The sequence below is a fragment of the Chionomys nivalis genome, chromosome 1, assembly GCF_950005125.1.
Source record: "Chionomys nivalis chromosome 1, mChiNiv1.1, whole genome shotgun sequence".
Classification (NCBI taxonomy): domain Eukaryota; kingdom Metazoa; phylum Chordata; class Mammalia; order Rodentia; family Cricetidae; genus Chionomys; species Chionomys nivalis.
In genome coordinates, this window is record NC_080086.1 from 116,854,449 (window position 1) to 116,879,353 (window position 24,905).

Below are 24,905 nucleotides of genomic sequence, written 5' to 3' on the forward strand. Positions count from 1 at the left end.
AGTTGAGTCCTTAGAAGGTCTATGGAGGGAAACTGAACTAATCTGATTTATCTTTCTTTTGCTACAGAGAGATCTCTCAAAATGATGTCTTGGAAGTAATAGAAGCAGATGTGTTCTCCAACCTACCCAAGTTGCATGAAATGTAAGCAACAGTACAGTGTGTGTGTGTGTGTGTGTGTGTGTGTGTGTGCATGCGTGTGCTTGCAGAAGAGGGTCATGATATCATAAAAATCCCTAAAGTTCTTTTGAACTCCTGGGAAGCTTTGGCTCCGTTCTGTCCTCAGATCCATAGATCATCATTACAAGATACCAGAGGCAGCCTAAAAGGGACTGTCATTTGTCTCTGGCTGGAGACACAGGCACCAGTCTCTACTTTAGCTTTATTATGTTTGCTGACTCCCTGAGTTGGTTTTCTTCTCGTTGTTTTATGTCACAGGCTCTAGAACCCCTGTCCTATAACGATGGGAAAACTCCTCCATCCCATTACCTTATTCGATGTTACAACCACAAAAGCCAAAATAAATCCCACTCAATGTGACTGAGGCTGGATAAGCATATACTGATAACTGCCTCTGCATAGGCATGCAGGCTCAACCAAGACACAGAACCATCTGAGACGTCAGTTTCTCATCTGCAAAACCAGAGTGAAATCCACACTCCCAGACTTGCTGTGATGAATAAAGTATATGATAAACATCAGTTCAATCTAGCGTATCAACCAGCAAAGCAGCTATATTGTAGTGGCCCTTGGTAGTTCTACTAGTATGGACAAACTTACTTTCTCTTGACATTCTAGTTGTATGCAATGCATAGATCTAATTATGTTCTACACCAGTGTCTAATTACTGGAAGATAATTTATTGACTCTGTGGCCTTGAGACTCTCAAGACTGTCAGTTCAAAGAATGTTCAAAGTATGTTCTATCTTTGACTATGAATGCAGGAAATTATTTGATATTCAATAAGGAAGAGAGAAAAATATTTTATGATCAAAAAAGTTTAGGAAATAAGAGGAAATAATCTCATTCACCAGTAGAAAAACTTTGAAGCTATGTAATGCTAAGATATATTTGAGATTGCCAAGAAAATTTTGTGCAGTCTATATGTATGCATGCATGCATGTGTGCATGCATGTATGTGTGTGTGCGTGTGTGTGTGTGTGTTTTAATGAGTTTATTTAGAAATCACAACCTGCCCATTTTGACTGACTCTTTTTTTCTTCTGTCTACCCATTCTGCCTGCTTTCTGATTCCACCTCATTTTCATTAAAGTCTTGTTCCCTTATTTTCTCTCCACCTGGCCTAATCTTACCCTAGTTAGAAAAAAAGACCTTATAGGGCCTCAAAGTCCACAAAGACTGTCAGAGAAATGAACCAAAGCCACAGTGTGAAGCACCCCGTGTTGCCATCCAGTGGGCAGTGGGGCTAATGAAACAGGTCTTGCATCTGTTCCTTACATGGAGAGGCACTCAACCCCATACAGCACTAACTGTCTTTAAAATGATTAATTGCCTTGCACTTGGCTCTGGTTAGCTACAGGTTACTGCAACATAAAAGCTAATGAAACAGGAAGGAAGTAATTAACAACAGTATCTCAGCAAATATACATTGATCCCACAAGATGAGAAAAAAGACAGGTTCTCTGCGGAATCTCAATGTGAATAGTCTCACTTCCAGACTATTGATCAAGACACAACACAGGCTAAAAGCACCGTGCATAAGTCACCATTCCCCATCTGCTGTGAAGAGCCAATTCAGTCTACAGAATGAGGGTGGAGGGGGGGACTGGCCTCCTGCCAGGTGCTAGAACTTGGTGCTTTAAATCAGAGATGGAAGTGGCTTTTCTCCCAGATTTTGTTTTTCTTTGCCATTTCATTTCCATTTCTCTGGTCTCTTTGCTGCCTCACCTGTAGCCCTCCCGCCCCCTCTCACCTTCTGTTCACCCTTTCTGGCTGGTCTGAACGCCCTTCTCTCGGTTTCAGAGCTGTCACTAGTTCAGTTCCCCCATGTTGGTGTCGCTTGTCCCTTCTTAGTTCACCCCGGTTCTAGGAGATTCTTACTAGTAAAATCCTCAGCTCTCTTCATGGTTAAAAAAAGGATTGGAGGATGGGTGCCAAGAGATGAGTGTTAAATGGACAGGGTTGGTACTCAATTTACAGAGATTTATACAATAAAGGGTCCTGCATGCTCGCTCAATATTTGCTGAAATGACAGCTGGATAGATGGATAAATGGGTAGATGGACGGATGAATGACTTGATTATTTACTGGCAGGCTCTACATAATATGAAAAATACCATGATACTCCTTGCTGTTCAAGTCACTTACACGTATCTCCCTCTTTTACAGTAGAATTGAAAAGGCCAACATGCTGCTACACATCAATCCCGAGGCCTTCCAGAACCTCCCCAGTCTACGATATCTGTAAGAGCTCATACATTATGACCTACCTTCTGTTATTAAATTATGCATTCATATTTTAGCAAAATATCCAGTTGCTACTGTAGGAATAATCAATCACTTTTTCATCAAGAATGGGCAAGGGTTACCAAAGCAAAGGTGGGGGACAGATGGTAGTGAGTTTGGCTTTATTTAATGAGAAAATTCCACTAATGTAATTGCATTTTGTTTTCATTTTCAAATGAGGAATATCTTTCTTTCACACTTACAGGATTGTCGTCCAGGCCTCTTACAGAACTAGGTCATAACTTATGGTTAATGAGATGCAATCAAACTTGCTACTACCTTTCATTTTGCAACTTTGACTTCTAAGATATTGTTTGTCTCACTTGTTTTGTATTTAAATATTTTTTTTCTCAGAGAGATTGGAGCGTTTTATTTTGTACATCTTGGTCAATAACTGTCATGGTATTTTATCAGCAGAGAGATTCCTGATGTCTAAACTCCATCCTACAACCTGTCCCCATCAGCAGACACAGTTTCCTACACTTGAATGACTTTTACATTAGCCAAGGGCTTGGCAGATCCTTGAGTGTTATGATGAGGTCTTACAAAGCAGCAGACAAGAATCTAGACCATGGAGTCGAGCTTCCTGAGTCCATTTGCTAGCTGTTTATCAAAAGCAAGAAATTAACCTCACATGTTACTTCCTCATCAAAAGAATGGAAATAACAATGCATATAGGTTATTAATGTAACAATACTGAATAGAGGCTTAAAGCAACAACCATCTATCATTTTTTTTTACCTATCTTGGTTGTTCAATCAAATCAGTCTGCTGACCAGGACTTGGTTTGCCTGACCTCAGCTAAGCTTACTCATGCTAGTCAGCAAGTCCCTCTGGAGTAAGCCATTCTCATTGGTCCCTGTGGACTCAGCTATCCTTTCAGGAATCATCATCTCCACCATGCTAGTGCAGGTTTATTGTCACTGAGATCTCAGAGTTCCAAGAGAGACATCTGAAGAATTCACGTTTCTTTGGCGTACACCCTGAATATCACACCATCTCTTCTGGTGCATTTTATTAGATACAGAAGTGAAAAGAACCAGCCTGAATTCAAGAGGTAAAGAAATAGGTGTCACTTCTTGATAGTAGAAACTGTAATTGTGATATAGGGGGTGTGGACACAGGAAAGTAAAATACGCTTGAGGCCACCTTTGCAATCAATTCAGAGTATATAAAAAGTTTTCCATTGTGCCTATGACATGGGGCAAAAATTCCAAGGACCGCTCAACAAAACCAGTGTCGAATTTGAGATTCCTCTAAGGGCAGCCTGTGATTGACTGGAGAGGAACAGTTTTCATGCAGCGCCCCTCATTGATTTCTTTTGGGAGCTTTTAAAAGCAAAAACCATATCGTTGTTGACAGTTGCAGGGAGAGGAAGGGGAGCAAGCAAGCAGTTCAGTGGAAGCATAAAGCAGAAGTTAACTATACCAGTTTGACCTCAAGTCCCTAGGACAAGGTTGGGCAGTTTTCTAGGGGATTTTCCCATAAGAAGGCATGTAAGAGGGGTGGGTATCAGTTGTGAATCAGACCTTAGATGGTTGAAGCAGGGACAAGATGGAAGGACCTTGGCCCGGTATCACCTATCATTCAATAAATATCATCTGCCAATAATATCATTCTCTGGCCCTAAATTTTGGCTCACACTAACTAGAGTGAGTAATTATGGTAAAAGGTACTGAGCCATTTGTGGACCTCAGCTCTCTGAGTGGGAACTAAGGAATAAGAATCAGCAAACGAGGGTCCATCTACTCTTCCATCCCTTATCTATGGCAAGAGTCCAAGGAAGGTTCTAGAGAAGAAAGAAGGTTGATTTCTTCAGAATTCATACCACAGGCAGGGTAGCTTCATGGGCACACAGTACATGCAGTTACATGGCTGCTTTCGTTCTTCCTTCTTCCTCCTTTCTCTAGAATATAACTGAGCATAATGTGGGATCGTAGACTCTGCCGGAACCGAACAAAGGAATTCTACAAGGTGGAAAGGAGTTCCTGGGATAGATCAGTTGGCAAACTACTCCAGTATGAGCCCAGCTGCAGGGGATAGTTTCCCGAAGAAAACCTCATGCACACATTTCCTAGCTCCTCACACAATAAATAGCCTGTGCAAAAAGAGCATAGCATAGCGAGAGAATGAGGACGGAGAGGTCAGCTCCAAACTCTGAAACTCAGTGTCCGGAATTTGACTCTGGGGTTGGAATTAGAGCTCAGTTGTAGAGTGCTTGCCTAATGTGTGTAAGGGCTTAGATTGGTCCTAAGTTTCAGAAGAAAAAACTAGAATTTGACTGGTATTGGTCCACACATCATGGCCAGCACCATTCATTCTTCATAAAGAGGACCCTGACGAACTAGGAGGATGTACATATGGAGGTCACTGCACAGCAAGGGAAGCGGCCAGGGGACCTTCAGTAGAAAAGATGAAGTTCTACCTTTGATTTCAGAGGAAGATAAAAATCTGGATCACTTGTCATCAAATCCAGCCTCCTCTTAGTGCCCTTTCTCACTTTGAGGTAAGCAGTTCTCTTGAATCAGTATCAGGGAAAAGCTAGCTTCATGGACACACAACATGGGAATTTGCTCAAATCCCTGTGTCCTATATTGATCCTCCCTGGTTCCTGTGGCTGCGGGCAGAGAGATAGCTGTAGCTGGTTCCAGGCACATTGTATTTAGGGGGATCATTCCTCACAGCATTTTAAACCTGCTTACTGAGGAAAAAAAATAGCTAGTAAGAGATTGGGAAAGATTTCATTTTATTGTCAAAAGATCCTCTTTTACTACTCAAAAAATAAAAAACCCACAGCAAAATGTTGTTGTCTTAATCAGTTCACAATACTAAACAGTATACCTATGTAGGCTTAAATCACAAGTTAATATTTCTCAATTGTCTGGAGGTTAAATCTAATATCAGGTGCTCCCTGGTGAAGTCCTTCGAGAGGGTCCTCTTCGTGGTGTATAGACAGCAGTCTTCCCACTGTGTCTTCGCATGACCTCATAGGAATCTATAGGAAAAGAAGAGAAAATCCCACGTCTATACCTGCTTTTATGGCATACTGTGGTTTAGGGTTTCAAAATAAGTTAAGGGAAAACACCCAGTGCATAGGAATGACATAATCACCACAGAATCATCTCACATCTGGAGTCCTGTGGCTCCCCCATAAGGAATTTGAGATTAGCAAGTGTATGTCTTAAGCCTTTTGACTTCTGGCTAAACTAAACCTTCCCCAGATGTGCATACCACTTCAGCATGCAGCACAAGATACAACTCTCCCCTGCAACAGCACTTCAGCCAACAATACACCTACCTCTTCATGACTCAGACAGCTGCTCTTTGGAAAGATTTTCCAGGCCACTAGGACAGAGCAAAAATGCACAGCGGGTCCTCTTGTCTGAAAGTTTCTATCAGAGAAGCTATGTACAGCTAAGCTCCCGTTCTGCATTACTCAAAACCTGGTAACCACAGCAAACCACACAAGATAGGGGATTCAACAAAGGAGATTCATTTCAAGCACAGAGGCTGGGAAGCCCAAAATCAAGACACTGGAAGATTATGCCGCTGTAGCAAGTCTCTTCCTGACTTGAAGATGGCCATCTTCATCCTCACAGAGAGTGTGGCCACGCACCTAAAAACGCAAGAATGAACACAAGTAAGCCTCTGATGTTGATTCTTACAGAGACTAACCCAGTAAGATTAGGGTCCCACTCTTATCATCTCACCAACGTGTAACCCTCTCCTAAGTATTTTCTCCAGATACAGTCACGGGAGGATTGGGAATTGATGTTATGAGCAGTAGAGGGACACGTGTTAGATCTTTGTGCCCCTCCTTCCTTGCTTATTCCTCTCATCACAGCAGCCATCCATACAGCTTTATGATTCTGCAGCCAGGGAAAAACAGAGATAAAAATTTTACATATTCTTTGGGATGGTGAAAAAGGAGAAGCACAAAATGAATGAGGAAATCCAGTAGTGATGAGCCGCTGTTTGTCTGTTTCTAACAGTGTTGTCGTCATTCTGGTTCTTGCTTTAGTAAGCCAGGATAAATATTTAGCAACAGAGCAACCAAAAGCAGAAAATTACCAGGGGGCGGAGATGAGGCACCATTTGACTTGAGCATCCTAATTGCTGCACACACACACAGAAATGTTGTGCTCGAGCTCTACGTGTTGATTCCATTCCATGCTGTTCTCTTGATAGCATAGAATTCGGGACAACTAGAAATCAGCACTCTTCATCAACGCCTTCATGCTTCACAGAGGACCCTGACAGTAGTTAAGAAAGAAAGCTTAGAAATAGTGAAATGCTCTTAAACCAGGAGAATATGCACCAAGAGATCCATCTGAATGGACTGTTAAGGCAATATTTTATTTTCAGGCAATCTTTTTCTGTTTTGCCTTCCTGGAGCTGATCTTTTATGTATGAAAGATTATCTATTGATCTGTAAATAAGGTTTATACAAGATTCTCTTGCCTTTGCATCCTGTCAATGTAATTCCCAGGCAGCTGGGTGCTGTTGTTCACTACTCAATAAAGTATAATTCCATTTAGTAAGCATGTCACACTGATCCACAGCAGTGTTGTCCCCTCCCCCAAGCCACCACTGACAGCCATCTTCCTCTCAGACATTAGCCATTAGACCTTCTCTAGAATACCCCGTGATGTTGCTGGGCCATTTGCTATCTACAGTGAGAACCATCCTAGGAGACACCTTCCAGAGACACCCCTCAGTAATCAGGCTGTTTTACCCCAGCCTTGGTAATAGGGCTTTTCTGACATGAATATGCATTGTTCCTGCAAAATTGATCCCTTCTGGTCCCCAGTCAGGCTCTCATCTCCGTGATGGCTGGGAAAGAGTCATACAAATATCCAATTTTAGAAACCATGGCTAACATATGCATGATCCTTCTCCATTTGTTCCATCCTTTGGGTTATAAATTGTCCAGTGAGGAAGAATTCCTTCAGTAATTCATTAAAAAATAAGTGAGGACATACTACATACAAGGCTTTCTTGTGCAGACCAAATATGACAGGACAGATGAAGCTTCTGCCTTCATGGAGCTCACATTCTCATTATAGAGATAAATAATGTTAAATTGTGTCAGATGATGAGGATGAGGAATATATATAGCAATATATATCAAAGAAAGTAGTATTTGGGGAATTCTGGCTGAGAAAGCCCAGAGTAGACAGCTCTGTGCAAGATTGAAAGATATAGGAGATATCTATAGAGCACTCTTATTTCAAAGAAAAAACCACACTTCTGATAGGACAATATCTGTAGAGCTTGCAGCACTGGTCATGCATTAAAGGACTGAGCCAGTGCCCTGAGCCAGATAAGTCATGGAATGACACATTGGAGTAGTACAATCACATGCTTTAGAAAGGTAGAAGAGAAAAGAGTGGAAGAAATGTCCTGTGTGAGAGAGATATCAAATAAATACATGCAATATGCAAAGATCACAGCTAGGGAAAAACTGAACCCAGCGGGAAAAAAACTTACTCGTTGAGGGAATGTGACTAGATTTTGTTGTATGTGGCTAAGTAAAATGGGAGGGGAACTGAGGCAGGAATTTTTAGCCCTAACAAAGTAGGAAACATAAGCTATTCAAGACTGTTGAGCAGCAGGTTGGCAAAAAGGTAGTGATTGGATTGTAGAATATTCCATAGTGAACTGTACTCAAAAGAAGTCTGCTAAGGAACAATAGCCATAAGACAGAGGGAGAGTAACGGTGACAAAGGCGAAAGTCAATGAAAATCACAGCTGTCTGTTATTTACCTTTGTGCCACATAGGGGAACACATATTGAGATTATTTGGTGCACTCACTTCATTACCCTGGCCTCCCACACAGCCATGTGATAGATGAGACTCATCAAGAACCTAGGCATCTTTCATGGACTGGGATTATTAAGATGAAATTATTAGCTATCTTCTGAGATGTCAGCATTGCATCTCAGAATGTTGCCATGACTACCAAGATGCTTGGACACAATAAAGACTACAGAATTGCTTATTTTATCAGTAACCTGTCTTCTGAAGCTGACTCTGCTCTAGCATTGTCAACTCTAGGATAACACAGCTGTTCGAGGTGAGATTTCCATCTGAGCATGACTGCTCCCCGAGGCAAGGAGCCCTTGTGTTTGCAAATTTGACAATATTTTTATGTTGCTAACCTTTCCTCCCTGTTCAGAAAGCATTCTTCTGCAGGGACTCAAATCCTTTCCATCAGAGAGGAAATCAATTGATCCAACAATTCCTAACAATGTGCTCAGGTCTTGTATTCTTCCCAGAGTAGTTAGCATTTTTCTGTGTTTATTTCTGCTGTATGTGTTTAGTGGTAATGTGTGAGTACATATGAGTGCATATGTGTGCACACGGGTGTACATGGGTGTGAATGCACATGTGAGTGTGGAAACCAAAGGTCACTGTCTAACATCTTCCTTGATGTTCTCCAATTTGTTTTTTGAGACACAGTCTCTCAACCCAGAGTCACAAATTTGGCTAGACTGCCCAGTGATCTCTGTGCTTCAACTATCTACCTTACTACACACACACACACACACACACACACACACACACCTGCATATTCTGTGTAATGTAATTTGCTCGAAAAAATTCTTAAAGTCAGGTGTGTCTGCCTGTCACTAAGTCTGAAGTAAAACTGGCCTCTCTCTCCTCACTAAAATCAGATACAAGAAAGAACAAGTCCAGGGAAGGACTCAGTGGACACAGTTCTCAAGTTAGCTGAGGAGAGCTTAGCCCTCCATTTCTTCCTCATTGCGAATGTCGTCTTCCCCACCCCACCCCAGGAAATGATGCATTAATCCTTCCAAGTTTCTCCAAACTTCAAAAGACTGGCCATGGGAGAAAAGGCCTCAAACTGCTCTATGGTCTCTTTCAGCTGTCAAGAGCTTGATTACACAGACCAGTAAGCTTCACAATCTGGGGCTTTCAATGTTAGACCTGTCCTCAACCCAGAAGGGCAGAATCCGCCTGTAAGACAATGAAACCTACAACATGACAGACCCCTTCACTTCCAAATGAAGCTCCTTTCCCTGGGCAATAAACGTCACAGTCCTGGTGGTACAGTGAGAGACTCTAGCCAGCTGAAGCCCAGCTCCTGTGCTAAAGGGCAATCGTAGGATGCATTCTTGCTATATTGGTCCCTCACAAATAAACAAAACTACCTCATCAAAGCCCTGAGAGTCACTGGCTAAGGGGACAGGTTTTTAGAGGCAGATAGCACCCAGGAATGATTGGAGGTGGCCTGATATGGCCTGCCTCAGACTCAGACAGAACCAGAGACACCTTGAACAATAGAGTAAAGAAGGGCAGTAGCAAAGCTCACACCAGAGGACCTAGAAATTATTGCGTCTCACTCCAGTTCCAGCTGTGACTTTAGGCTTGCAGTTATCCTTGGGAGAAGACACACAATAGCACCACTATCTTCCTAAGAATTGGCCAGAGCATGGTGTGAGCATGGAACAAAGGCACAGAGTCAGACAAGTGGATTCCTTTCTTCCCTCTTTCTCTCCCTTTCTCCTTGCCTGCCTGTCTTTCTCCTTTTTTTCCATTTTTCCAGGATGGGAACGAAGTTTCCTTTAGCACCAAATCTCCAATGCATAAAAAGAAAAGTCCCAAGTGCACTGTAGCAGAGAGGGAAGGACAGGAAGAGGAAGAAAGAAGGAAAGGGGGAAGGGTCATTTCTGTCTTAGAGCAGCCTCCTGTGATGCAGACTTACTGGTTAGGCTCTCGCCTCTTTCTTAGCGTTTGTCAGGGGAGATCTATGTTTTTTCCTTGCTTCCAAATACTCACTCCTGTCATCCACATTAACATTCAGAGTATGTTAGGCTCCTACAACAAAAGTGTTCTAGCCAGGGTCTCAAGGCCCTGGCTTTACCTGGGAAGGTTGATCTTCTCTGTGAGGGCATGACTGTATGAGGAATGTATCCTTTGGCTGTGTAGATAGCAGAATCGGTTGGCTCATGAATGAAGAGCAATAAATTGTTAGATGACTCTTGCCCTGTTGTACCCACACCCTAACTAGAGCAAGCACTAGATGATGTCCCAGACATCTCTTAGTCTGCATGGAAGCAAGATCAGCACATAGTAGGCCCTTAACAGGAGTATGGGCCTGGCATGTGAGAGAGGAGCAGCTGTTGTTTTTTGGGAAATATCTCCGGGCTCTGCAGAGTGTGAACACCGAAGTGACAAACGCTCTAAGGAGGACAATTTTCATCTTCAGCAGACATTGCATAAATGCTCCAGTGCAATTCAATCACAAACTCACCCACGGTGAGCAAGCTGCAGATAATGCCTACTTCAGGAGGCGCTGAGCTCTTCCCTCACCTAGTTGGGATGCAGAGATGTGCAGAGAGCAGATGGTTGGTGGGTCTATGAGGGTGGATTCTTGGCAATCTCCTTATAAAGTTCACTCTCCACCATCTTCCTGGCAAGGGTCTGACCACACAGATTCACTCACCAGACCGTGAGGAAAAACCCTGACAGAAGTACCCAAGAGCCAGGTTCCAGCCCTGGCTTTACTTCTGAAAACAGAAACCCCTCTCCAGGTCTCAAGAGGAGTGGGAAGAAGGAGCTGGGGTGGGGTGAGGGATCTCAATGATTAAAGTGCTTGAAGCATGAGCAAAATGACCAGAGTGTGGGTCTCCAGAAGCTCCTGCACTAGTCCCTTTGTCTGGCTGATAAAACACTCAAAGGGGAGTAACTTAGGAGAAAAGAGCTCATGGTTCCAGCTCACAGCCCACAGTTGTAGGGAGGTCAAACCTGAGACCTCAAACAGCTTCTCACATCACATGCAGTCAAGAGCAGAGGTAAAGGAAAGCATACATGTTCACTCGCTTACTTGTTTTCTGCCCTATTTATCCACCGTGGTACAGTTCAGGACAGCCTAGGGAATGGTGTCCCCCATACTGGGCTGAATCTTCCCACATCAATTAACTCAATTTAAGCCATCACCCAGACAGACAGTGTATGACAAAACTAACCATATCACCAAACTTCAGGTCTCATTAAGAGAACCCATCCCAGAAAAACAAGGGGGAAAGCAACTGAAGAAAATTCCCCACATCAACCCCAGGCCTCTGCATGTGCACATTTGCATGAGCATGCATAGGCTTATGTGAGCACACATACACATACATGTATCTTTGTACACAGTGTATCTACACCATGCCTGCATACATAGCAAACAAAGACAACAGAAAAAGACAGCTGGAGAGAAGTGTAGCTGTCTCGTCTCCTACAAAAGTCTACCATGATAAAGGGAAGGTGAAAATGAAGAAATGCAGCATTTTAATGTCAAAAGGCATGGGTCACCAGTGTGGGGGACAGGAATCTGACTTTAAGAACCACTTTCACTTTCACTCCTTTGCTTACCAAAGTCCTGTGGACTGTTTAGCGACACATCTATGTCATAGATAGAAGCCTAAGGTTCTGAGACAATTACTGAATTGAACAGGGCCAAAATTTGAATGACAAAACTGTTTGGAAGCAAGAGACCCAAGGAAATTCTTATTGAGCATGATCACATGACAGATTCTGGAATGGGCATTTTGTTCACACATGTTGTCTTGCCCTTGATAATTTCAAAACAGTAGGCAAGATACCTTTTCCAAGCCATATGATGGATAGGAAGAAGAACCGAAGCCGTCAATATGTGATTCTCAGTCTGTCCATCCCAGAATCAGAGAAGTGCTCAAAACAGAGGAAGTTGGTGTAAGTCTGCCCAGTGTTCAGAGCACACTGACACCTCAATAATGTGTTTACCATTTGGAATCTGTGATCATCCACCCGAGCAAAGTTGAAATGTACTGAAGAAATAGCGTCCTAAATAATTTATCTTGGAAATGAGATGTGGGAGAGGGTGTGCAAACTGTTTAAAATATTAACTGTTTTGGCGGCTCCCAAATGTGATGTAAGAGTAACTGCTTGCCACAAATTGGTCATTTGATTAAACTTACTCTCTCCTCAGCATCCAAGAAGGTCTCCAAAGGTTGGTGCTTGGCAACAGCATCAGCTGTGACTCTAATGAGGGATACTGAGGTTTCGCGAGTTTCTCTGTCGAAAACATAGTGTACTGGGAAGAGTGTAATTGAGAGGGTGCCAGCCAAAAGCCTGGCTTCAGGAGGTGTCACCTGTCTATTTTCTGTCAGACAGAACACCTGGAAGTCTTTCAGCCTGTTTCCTTATCTGTAAAATGTGGTTCATAATAGTACCTTCTCCACAGGCTTTAAGGAAAGTGATACATTTGCCCTGGCATGGCACAGGCTAAGATAACAGGTGGATTTTAATAATTGTTTCTTCCTGGTGCAGGTGCAGAACTTCAGTTGTGTCCAAGTCTTGCCCCTCCCAGCTATAAAAATGGGAATTATAAAGAAGCTTATGTTATATGTGCTCCAAAAATAATAAGACATAGTAACTTCTGTGTTCTCTGCTCTGCGAGGACTCTTGGGACTGTGACTTGTGTAACAAGCCTTGGAGTCCACTTTCCTCCCTAGGCGGAGCATCTTGATCTATGACAATCACAGGCGGCTTCTTACACAGGCCCAAATCTACATAGTGTATAAAAGTTGGCACGTGGCCTCCTATATCTCTTCTTTCAACCTAAATGGAACAACAAGTGGCCCACCTTTGCCAGAATGGGCTGTCAAGAAGGAGAAACTCACAATTGCCTTCAGAAATGCTTCTCAAAAGATGTAGTCCAAATTCATTCTTCACTCAGCTTTTATGGTCACTGTGTGTGAGAGATGTTTCCAGAAACCTAGACTATAGTATCCCTTGTGTCATAGCAACTCTGTGATCTCAGGTTACAAGATCTGTCTTAGCCATGATGGTACCCTGTAGCACACTCTACATAAAAGAGCAAGTGACATCAACAGCAAGAGCTGCAGGCACCCGTCACCAGTTTCAGCTTTGTTGTTTCATTATAAATAGCCCTGAAGTAGCCACCTATGGAAGTCTTGGATCTTATTTATTAAGGGATGAAATAACACACTCGTGAATACAGAATGAAGCATGCCAGTGCCTCGTTGTCCACCAGAGAAGGATGAGGAAAGCTCTGGACGAGGTCACCTAGCCATGGCATCAGGAAGCCTTCCACATCCCCGGGGGGGGGGCACATGACCCTCCTCCCTCGCTTCTTAAGAGGTCACATATTCCCAGAGAAGACCACACCCATCAGGCCAACCCACTCCATTCCATTGATCATTAGACCAAATGGCCAAATTCCCACAACATAGGCCCACTTACCAGGGATTGCTTCTCAGGTTAGGTCTTTTGGCTCAGTTCTCCGTGATTTATTTTCTTTTACTCAGATAAACACAGTCATAGATGGACTGCTGAGGTAGGGGTGAGGCTCCCTCCCGAGGCTGACAGTCTCCACAGCTGTGGATGAGTTTGCAGAGGCTCCTGACTTATCTGTCCTGATCACAGTCTAGAGGAGCCACGAAACAGTATCCACTAACACTGGTAGAAAGTAACTCAAACTGTATCTGAGAATCTACCCTCTCACTAATGCAGTTCTACTTTTCTGTACTATCAAGTTCAGATCTCCATCACAGGCTAGGAACAGACGAACCAACTGAGTGCTTCGTGTAAGAGAGCTTCATCAGCTATGCCCTCACAATAATGGTGTTTTTAGCCACTAATCTGTAGTTAAAGAAATTTGTATAGATTCTTTGCTTTCTGTTAGGGCCTCCAAGGTTGAGTAGAACACACCAAACTCCAGAAAAGGAGGGTATCTAAAGTTTAGAGAAAGAAAGCTAGCACGTGTTTTCCTGCTCATAGACATTTCTAGTGAAGGCTACGGGCTTGGAGATGTCTGTAGAAAGAACAGCTCAGCCCTGATAACCCAGCACTACATTTGCTCACCATTGTAGCTTTTCAGTTTTAGACAAAGGAGTCCTGTCCTCCAATGCTTCTAAAATGGACACCATTTTAATGATGGTTTAGAGATCATATTTCAGTTCTCTCTCACCAAGAAACCTTTCCACATTTGAACATTTGCCAGGGGTAGGAAACCCAGAACTTATCTGTACAATCTTTTCTTCTCATGGACAGCTCTCATAATAAGACTCACTTAATTTAGATTAAGAAAGTCCTGGTCCCACCTCCCGTTCAGCCTCTCTTTGTGTGGCTTTGAGAAACATCATGGTCTCTCAGTCTGTCTCCTAAGGTGATACAGAGGAATAAATAAAATGATCAATGGTAAGTGCTTAGTGTGGTACCTGGCTCATAGGAAGTGTTCAATAAACATTGCCATTATTATTGAGTAAATGCCTATTTTATATAACATCACGGCACAATCTATTGCCATTTCCACTTGGCTACTCTTCAGAATCACAGGTTGCTTTTTCCAAGCAAATACCCTACATGTTAGAATGGGTGGTCCTAATTCCACACCGTAACTTCCCCAACACAAATGTGTTCTAAAATAACTTGATTTAATTATAAAGTAGATATGTATACAACTACAGTATCATGTGCTTTATAAGTTTCCAAACTAATGAGGGTTGAAATATAGATAAATAAACTAATAAATTTCTACACTTTTGGCTTCCTTATATAGTGTTCTACATGGTACAAATGTTGGTTGGTTTTGATTCACTACCAATACCTATAGAAGGGAAAACAGTGTCTTGGAATATCATTTTTATAATGCTTACTTTACCTCTGGTTGGCATATGATATCATATCATCATATCGTATCTATACTGGATCTTAATGGCTGCAAAACCAAAACAAACCAGTAAAATAGGCTGATCCAATAGAAGAGCTCTGTAACTGCAGCCCCTGGGTTATCACACTTAGTATTCTATCTCATGCCTCTTTTATGCAAGGGTGTTTTTTTTTTTTCAAAATTCAGCTAGTAAATTTTCTTTCTTAATGTCAATCAGATGTTTTTTTCAAACTACCTGGGAGATGTTGCATTTTCATGTTTTTAATGAAAAGATCCCAAATCACATGTAAAAAGTTTAAACTGGTTAGAAAAGGTATATTTTCTTATTTTTAAAATATGCACCATGAGACTTTTCACATATAGTGACATACATCATTTTTTGTAGTAAAATAGCCATTTTCATACAAATATACATAAATGCATACATGTTTTTCCTGTAACTCCCTGTGTAGCACAGGTTATTTTCAAATGCTAATGCATTATTCATTTTTAATATATTCCTTGCCCTTAAAGAATTTTTTAAATGTATCTAATTTGAAAATATCTGCTTTATAGTATTAATACATAATATTTATAATATGGTCACTTGTCACCACAGAAAAAGTCACACTTGAGTCACTGGGCTCTTAAAGTGAGAAAGTCATATAAATCATCTCTAATCTCTGTCAACTCTATAATATTCTTTAATATGTTGTATTAGTTACTTTCTGTTTCTATTACAAAATACTGACTTGGGGAGGAGTGGATCTATTTCACTTATATTTCACCTCACAGTCCATTTTTGAGGGAATTCAGAGCAGGACCTGAACAAAAACTAAGACTGAGACATGGAGATGATTTACTTACTGACTTGCTCTCTGGCCTTGTGCTCACCTTGCTTTAACAGCCTAGAACCACCTGCCCAGGAGTGGCACCATCCACAATGAGCTGAACCTGTCCACATCAATCATTAATCAAAAAGATGCCCACACATGGCCACAGGCCAATGTGATAAAACCAGTTTCTCCGTTGAGAATCCCTCTTCGCAGGCGACTCTCGTGCTGTAGTGGGTGTCAAGTTGACAAAAAAAGAACCAGCACACATGTAGAAATTTTAAATGATAGTGTGATATTGATCCAAAAAAAAAAAAAAAACCACACAAAAGCCAAAAGCCAAGACTCAGAGACTAAACAAAATCAGGCAGGTAGAAGGGTGATTGTTGCATTAGGTACATCATGTGGAAGCAGAAGATAGTAGTAAAGAAGTAAAGAAAGAATCTGAGAAACTGGTGTGGCCAGATACTTGGATGCCACAGAGGTCAAGGGAATTGCATGTTATCACCCCAGAAAGTTAGGGAAAATAGAACCTAGGACTGAGAGAAATAAGTCAGTCTTAGTGCGGCAATAGAAGAGAAGGCTGGCACCTGGCCACAGAGGTAACAAACACTGTTGAGAAAGTGATGAAGTTCACTTACAAGGCAAATTTATTCCCCTGGACAAATGAAGGAAGTAAGATAACCACTGTGGCTAAACCAGGACTTCTTGCCAGATTATAAGGTGATAGTCAGTTCCTTGAGACGATACTACAAGTCCTCACCCAAAGCAGAAGCTCGCTATGTACCTGGAGCACTGGGTTAGAACAATCTCTAGCCACATAGGGCTAAACTCTTGGACTTGAACTAATCAGATTCCCCATATATACTACAGAGCCTTGTTTCCATGGAGATTAAGGCATATTTGAATTGAACATGGGAGTTAGATAGTCCCAGTTTTGAAGGTATAAAATTGGAATGGCAGAAAGTGAGACTTTACAATATTTTATGCACAGCCATCTTATAGAGAGAAGGTAAGATTCTACAAAGGTCAATCCATTATTTGGAAATCTGCCTAGGTATAGTCTCTATCCTTGAGTTCAGGGTCCTATACATTGTACTAAAACAACTTATACATTTTTCCATCTGGCACAAAGATTCTGTGATACTCAACTGGGCCAGAAAGTGATTCAGAAAGCAGGTATCAACATCTGTTGTCACACTGATGACTGAGATACAAATCCCTCAACTAATCAAGATTTTCAGTTAAAACTCAATGTAACATCAGAAACTTTCATAAGTAATAGCTTCTTTGCAATACACTTGGTCCTTCTTTGCAGATTCCATATCTGCTGGTTCACTCACTGGCTAACATTTATTTCCAGCCCCAATTCAGTAGTTGTGAAATAGCTGACAGAATTTGCTCCATAAAAAAATATTCCCTAAAGCACTTTATGGAATGTTCAAGCCAAGGCATGAGCTCTGCCCTTTCCTCATGTCCTCATGAGCTGGTTCACATAGTCTCATAGTTGCTCATTCTATATCATGCTGTATTGAGAATAATATGAAGAAGTATATGATTGGTGGGCAGAAGTGAAGTCATGAATATCTTGTCATTTTTAGAGTTACTTTGCCCAGTTTGGCCGGATAAGCATTTGCTTCTCAGTTGCCCCCATTAGTTCGGCTTGACTAGTACTATTGAAAGCTTGAGGCGACGAGATAGTGAAAATACGAGCCTGCTCTGCTAGGAAAAACCTCAAGGATTCTTCTCCTTTTCGTATACAGAAGGGGCTTCCTATATTTACCATCAAACCTACACTTCTCTTTGTACTGTCAACAGTTCTTGAGATAGAGCTTCTCCCTTCCCTTTTCTACCTTCTTCTGCTTTTCATCCTCCCATAATCCTCTTCCCATGGCCCATGAGCAAACTGTACACATTGCTACACTTAGCTCAGACCAAGGCTCTTTACTCTCTAAACATCTGGCTGGTTGTTCTTTCTAAATGTAGTCCTAACTGGTTATTCCAGCTCACTCTGGTTCCTCCAGTCTTTTGAACATATAAGACATTAGTGATCAATAGCATACAATTTAGTACTAGTCCATTCCTTGAATGTTTCACCTGTGTTTATCTTAATCTGGTTCACCTTCAAACTCCCTGAAGCCAAGACATTGTCTCTGGTTTAGTCTCTGGAGAATAATGATGCTTTAGTGATAAGATAATGCTTATACTGGTATAAGTAACAGATCCTGTAAACTTAAGGAAAAAAAAAAAAAACAGGAACCCATGAGGGCTATTGGAGATTAGTGAAAGTATCAGTGATGCAAGGGGCTTTGGAGTCACAGGGTGATCTGTTTGTGAATGGCAGGTATATTATCTTGTGGCAGTAGAGGTGAGGATTATTCCCACCAGCTGCAAGGACCCCACTAAGCTTATCCTGAAATGAATGACAATTTTATTAATGCAGCCTAAAGATTAAGGGAAATCAATATAGGAAGGCAATAACACCAGATTGGGATGTGGAGCTGGCTATTGCAAGTTACTTTTCTTTGAAAGACCCATTTGCAGAACTTAAATTTGCTGACATTTTACCCTTAGGCCTTTAACTGTTCCAGAAGATAAAACACAGTTGAGTGAATCAAAATAATTTGCAGCAAACAACCATTTGACCAAAACAAACCCATTGAGACACAGAGCTCCTAGCCGATTACCCACTTCTAGACTCTGCCAGACATGAATTTATTGATCAGAAGGAAAAAAATGAATTGAAAAGTAAGTGTTCATCAGAATTCCATTTCCTGCCTTATCATGTGGTTATAGAGAATCTCAGCTACAGAGTTATAAGCGATAATCCATCCAGAGAGATGGTCACTAGATCTTCTTAAGTGTCTTAAACCCAGGACTACTGGGGTAATTTTAGCTACTTTCACTGTGTATTTTCTTTTCTATAAAGACCAGAGATTTAAATGTGCTGCTGTGGGTGTCTGTATACTCCATACCATGGGTATGGGGGCTCATTCTGCTGGCATTCTGTTATGTCATCCACGTTGAAAAACATATCCTCTCACTTCTTCAATTACACAAAACTCATAGCCATTTGCAGCTGCTTAGAGAATGTCAAATCTGTGTGTGTGCTATGATTGTAGGTAGTACATAATTTCTCATTGCTAGCACACAGCACATCACCTTCTTAAAAGCTTGGTGGGATGCACACCTTTAATCCCAGCACTAAGGAGGCTGAGGCAGGTGGATCTCTGAGTTTAAGACCAGACTAGTCTACAGAGAGAGTTCCAGGACAGCCAGGGATACACAGCAAGACAAAAAAGAAACCAACAAAGCTTGGCAAGCATCAAGCGCAGTCTGTGTTCCATCAGTATGGTGGAAATGTTAAGTTTTCAGTGCAAACACAAATCCTGCCTTTATACCATCCACAATGATTAATATATGCTTGGTAATTTTTAAAATTTATTTGTACTTCACTTGTATGAGCATTTTACCTGCAGGCATGTGTATGTACCTCATACATGTCTCGTGCCTATAGAGGCCAGAAGAAGGCATCAACTTACCAGGAAGAGGAGTTACAGACAACTGCGTGCAGCTGTTTGGTGCTGGGAATCAGATCCAGGTCCTCTTCTGAAGTAGCAAGTGGTCTTAACCACTGAGCCATCTTTATAGGCCCTGGTTGGGAATTTTGATGAACAGCTAAGAAGAAAATTTTTAGACAGGATGAAATTGTTCTGGGAGTAAATCAGGAGACTTAGTTTACTTTTCTTCTTTGGCAGAATATATTTTGCTTATTTTTTGATAGTTCCACATGTGTAAACAACGAATCCTGATCATATGCACCCTGAATTCCCCTTTCACAGCCCCCAGATGCCCCCATCTCATCCTTCTCACCCTTCTGTGGCGTTTCCTGTTAAAATTAATAGGTCAGTAAGTCCAGTTAGCTGTTGCCTGTTGGGATGCTGAGGGCTCTTCTTCTGCAGTGTGTTCACAGGCGCAACTGCCATGTTGCATACAGAAGACAGCATTTTACAGCACTGCTACCCATCCTTCAGCTTTTGTTCCTCCCCCAGCCACAAGTTACCTGAGCCTTGGAGGGAAGTGAGGATGATATTAATATATCATTTAGGGCTGAGCACTTAATGGTCACTTATTTTCAGTTATTTGATCAGATCCAAATCTCTGTATTAAGTGTTAACCAACACAGTCAGAAGTTCTCTGGTCAAGGTTGACAGTTACATTAATATAGGGGTATAAGCATAAATATTTAGAAGGCAATTTGACAGCATGTTCTTTAGTAAAAAAAAAAATCAGTAGTAGGTCCCTCCTTAGACCCTCTGACCTCCTGAAACATGGAGTTTTGGCCTGTTTTAGAGTGTTATACCTGAATCCCTTCCTGTGAATCAAAATTGGCTACCCCTATGACCTTAGTGCCATTATTACACATCAGTACTGTAGGTCCCTCCTTAGACCCTCTGACCTCCTGAGACATGGAGTTTTGGCCTGTTTTAGAGTGTTATACCTGAATCCCTTCCTGTGAATCAAAATTGGCTACCCCTATGACCTTAGTGCCATTATTACACATCAGTACTGTAGGTCCCTCCTTAGACCCTCTGACCTCCTGAGACATGGAGTTTTGGCCTGTTTTAGAGTGTTATACCTGAATCCCTTCCTGTGAATCAAAATTGGCTACCCCTATGACCTTAGTGCCATTATTACACATCAGTACTGTGTATGCAGGGATACCATTGATGGATTTTCTCCACCAGTGGTCTGCACAACATCTTCCAGATCTGTGAAAACTAGTCAGCAGGGAAGAAGTTTTCAAAGACTGGATTTCTCTTTACCCTGCAATGAACGTAAAATGCATGGAATCTTTAACAACAGAGTCTTACTATCTACTTTTGATGGACAACCAAAAGCAATGGAAATAGCCTATGTTGTTTTAGGTTCTTTGAGTCTTCCACAACCAATAACTTTTAAGAAAGTATCACACACCTGACACTGAAATTTTCATTTAATTACCTATAACTTTTAGGAGAAGCATTGTCCACACATTTTGCAAGGTACCTTGCAAATTGGGGTATGTTCAGGGCCCCAATTTAGTTCTATAGTCAGGTCTCCTCTCTGAAGAATTCCATTTGTAACTGATTAAATTAGCCTCGTGAAGAATGGATGAGAGCCCTCCAGATGAAACACATGTAGATAACGAAAAGGCAGGGAGGAGCAAAGAGAAAGACACTGAAGTTGAAGGGCAGGAGCATCAGAATTGGTAGTACAGAATATGAATTTCACATTTGGTCATATGGGAAAAAATAAACCTTTTACATCAAGGGAGCAAAGCAGCCCAGTTTATGTGTCTTAGAAAAATGTGATGCATGCTTCACAGAGAAGGGATTGGAAAAGAACAAGACGAAGTGTGGGGCCAAACAGAAACTATTTAATAAATGTAGGGGATGGTAGTACTTGTTTTAGAATGTTTTGATGGATGTAGACAGAATTACATAGAATCAAGATAAGGATCGAAGAAGACTTTGAGATGGCCTAGCCATTGGAAGATGAGAACTAAGCAGCCAATTTTTATCAGTTTTCCCATAAATTATTGATAAACACCAATGTACTTCTTGGGAAAGAATCATGGAGGAAAGGTTTGATGCCAGGAGAAATTTTTAGCTGTTACAGTGGACCATTCAGGAGGATGTGGGAAGTAAAATCTCATTCCTGGCAAACTAGAGAGGTCAGATTGGCGGTGTAAACCTTGAACTCGTCATAATCACAGTCAGGAACCACAGAAAGCAAAATCTACTTAGCTGGAACTATAGAAGAATATGACAAAGGTTCCAAATATTAACAGAGAAAGGAATAAAAACAACACAATCAAAAGGAGTAAAAAGGAAAAAAATGAGTATGACATAATAGAAATGGAAGAGAGACTGGCAAAGACCACTGGATGATCCAAAAGTTCTAATGAAATATGAACTTGAACGCTCATTATATTTGGTACCTGGTGGATTGGTGAATTTGGGACCCAAAACGACTTTTTTGGTGAAGATATGTAAGTCGAATAATCAGGTTGGAGCAGATTGGACCATATAAATGAGATAAGGGACTACAAAAATAGTATTGCAGATAATACTTTCTGAAAGTTTTTCTGAAAAAAGAAGGAATAGAAATATGACTGGACTGCACTTAAAGACAGCCATGAAGACAGGAGAGAAAGCAACTACCTGTGAATCTATGCAGAATGTGAAATCCATTGCAAGCTGGTGTCTGTCTTAACCTAGGGTCTCCAAATGCCTGAGCAAGGGCATGCATGCAAGTGGTTTATGTCTGCATATAAAATCAGAGAAAGGATATGGATGACTGAAAGGAAAGAAATGGAGAAAGGATAAAATCTAAATAGTATATTATCATGGCCAGACTTGGTGGTATAAGTCTATGTTCCCAGATACTCAGAGGGCTAAGGTAGCTTCAAAGGCCTTTCTGGACTACAACCTAAGTTCAAAGTCAGCCTGGGAAGCTTAGAGACAATGCCTCAAAACAGATAGAGAAAAACCATGCAGGACAAAACCAAGTGATAAGGCTACTGCATAGGATTCATGAGGCCCTAAGTTGGTCAAGCCCAAGTACTAAAGGGGTGAGGGGATGCATTCTCAAACCCTGTATTCCAAACATATGTGCTATAGTATACTACCAGACAGTTGGAGCTCAGTAATGCTACAGTCCTCTAAGATATAATATAAAATATATTTAGAATCGTTCACAGATGAAACAGAAGAGTAGAGGGCCACACCAACCAGGAATTGTCAACTTCAGTGTTAACTCCCACGCATTTCTGGACTTGTCAAGGCCTCAGAGTGGCTTAACAGGATTCGAAAAATGCCAGCCTTAAAAGCAGCATTGAAGTCCAGGACAGAAAATGAAAGCCCATTCAGTACAGCTGAGGCAAGCATCTGCCACGTTAAATCTAACAGCAGCCTATTGCCATGGCAACTGCTAGAGTAAAAGTTGAGCCAAGAGGAGGTGAAACGGCAAAGCAGTGCTTGATAGAATGCCTACCTTGCTGACCACAGTCCACACTTTCTAGTCTAGAGAGATCAACTGACTTGTGTCTAGTTCATGCCAGAGGTGACATGTAGACTCTCATGACTACTGGCCTCCAGACCTTCCTGCTTCTGCTTAAGACTAATTACCCCAGACAGCAGGGATACCTGACAAGCAAATTAGCCAAATTAGAGTTTTGATATAGTCCTGGTGACAGAAACAAGAAATGTTGTAGAAACATCAAGCAATTAGCCCAGTATTTTATGAGCACATGCTGCATTGCAGACCTATGCACAGAAGAAGATTGTCAGAAAATACTAGCTATGGTGGCCGCTGTGATGTCTCATTAGGAGAATACTGGAAGAATGCCGAGGGACAAGATCTAAAGGGCTAGATCTGATATATAGGACTGTGTGGAATTGTGGGTCTCTTAAATTACTACAGTGTTCCTGGCAGCACTGAGAAGAATCTCAGGGGTTCATGGAGAGCAATAATGAAAATTATTTTGGTAGACACTTCCAATTTCAAATACCAGCAGAAGTTAACACTGGGTCATAAGGTGACTTTTATTTTCTTCTGTAAATGTCTCTCTATATTTTTCATAAGCCCCATATTAAGCAAATATATTACTTTGGTATGAAAAGAATATGTATAGTTTTTGAATAACCAAAGTATATAGAGCAACTGGTACTCTCACACATTGCTGGTAAATATAAAATGGTATAGTTGTTTTTTAAAAAATGCTAAACTGCTTTCTGTTTAAACAGATCCTGGCCATCTGACCCAGAAATCACACTCTAAGGCATTTACCCAAGAAAAGGAAGAACCTATGTTGTCTCTCTCTATCTCTATCTATCTATTGATCTATCTGTATGTCTGTCTGTCCATCTGTTTATCTATCTAGGTCTCTCTCTCCCGCTACCTCTCCCTTACCTGATAGACATCAGTCATATACTAGCATTTAAAGCACCTTTTATGTGGGTGTGATACACTATATGAACATATGACCATTGATGCACTTAACCACATTTTTTCCACAAAACTGAAGAAGCCTCAACTGGAGAATAGATAAGCAATGAAATCCTATCTAGCACCAAAAACACAGAAAACACACAGAAAAACACAACATGGGATGTTTTCAAATACATCATGCTTAGTGAAAATCCAGCCAGACTCAAAAGTTATGCATTCTCTGATTCTATTTTGGAAAATGTGATCTTTTAGAAAAGACAAAAATCATAGCTACAGAAAACTGATGACTGACTATTGGGATCTGGAGGTTAGGGAGAGGTTAAATGTGACATGAAAATAGAGGGCAACCAGGGTCATGGCATCGCACTGTATCTAGGATGTGGTGGTGGCCACATTTCTCTGTGTACTTAATTTTACTCATTGACCTCAATGCCAAAATGCTCATTTCTCCATGTGGAAATTCCATAGAGTCTCACCTCTGCAACTCTGGCTGGCCACGAATCTCAATTCTCCTGCATCAAATTTCTAAGTACTAGGATTCCAGGCCTGTGCCATCATAGTTGGATTTTTTTAAAAGAGAAATTAATGTCGTAACAAATCCTCTAAAAGAGTACATGAATAATCTGTTTGGTCTTTGATTTTTATGGAAGTATTCAAAAGAAAAGCTTATCAAGGTAAGTTCTACATCCAATGTTATGAGCCAAGTGGGAACACAGCCTCTAAAATCATTGCAACAGTTCATAGACAGGATTTACTATCTCTCTGAACATAGACACAGGGAACAAAACATCAATTCTAGTCCAGAGCTTTGGCCCTTCACAACGATGTGTATATGAATAGGGTTCTTCAAGATGAAAGCAACAAATACTAGCTGTCCATTAGCCAAGAAACACACATTAAGAAAGTGGGAGCAGAGTTGCACTGGAAAGGCTTGGAGCATGTCACACTA

General features: G+C 41.3%; 1 protein-coding gene across 2 annotated transcripts in view; it reads left to right on the forward strand.

Annotated features, from left to right (window-relative positions):
* The window catches only part of Fshr (follicle stimulating hormone receptor), a 180,675-nt gene that overhangs the window by 132,777 nt on the left and 22,993 nt on the right, over positions 1–24,905 (forward strand). For both annotated transcript variants that reach the window (XM_057782301.1, XM_057782309.1), the window contains exons 3-4: positions 68–142; positions 2,347–2,421. In XM_057782301.1, the coding sequence (XP_057638284.1) occupies positions 68–142; positions 2,347–2,421 (150 nt within the window). The remainder of the gene's footprint in view (positions 1–67; positions 143–2,346; positions 2,422–24,905) is intronic.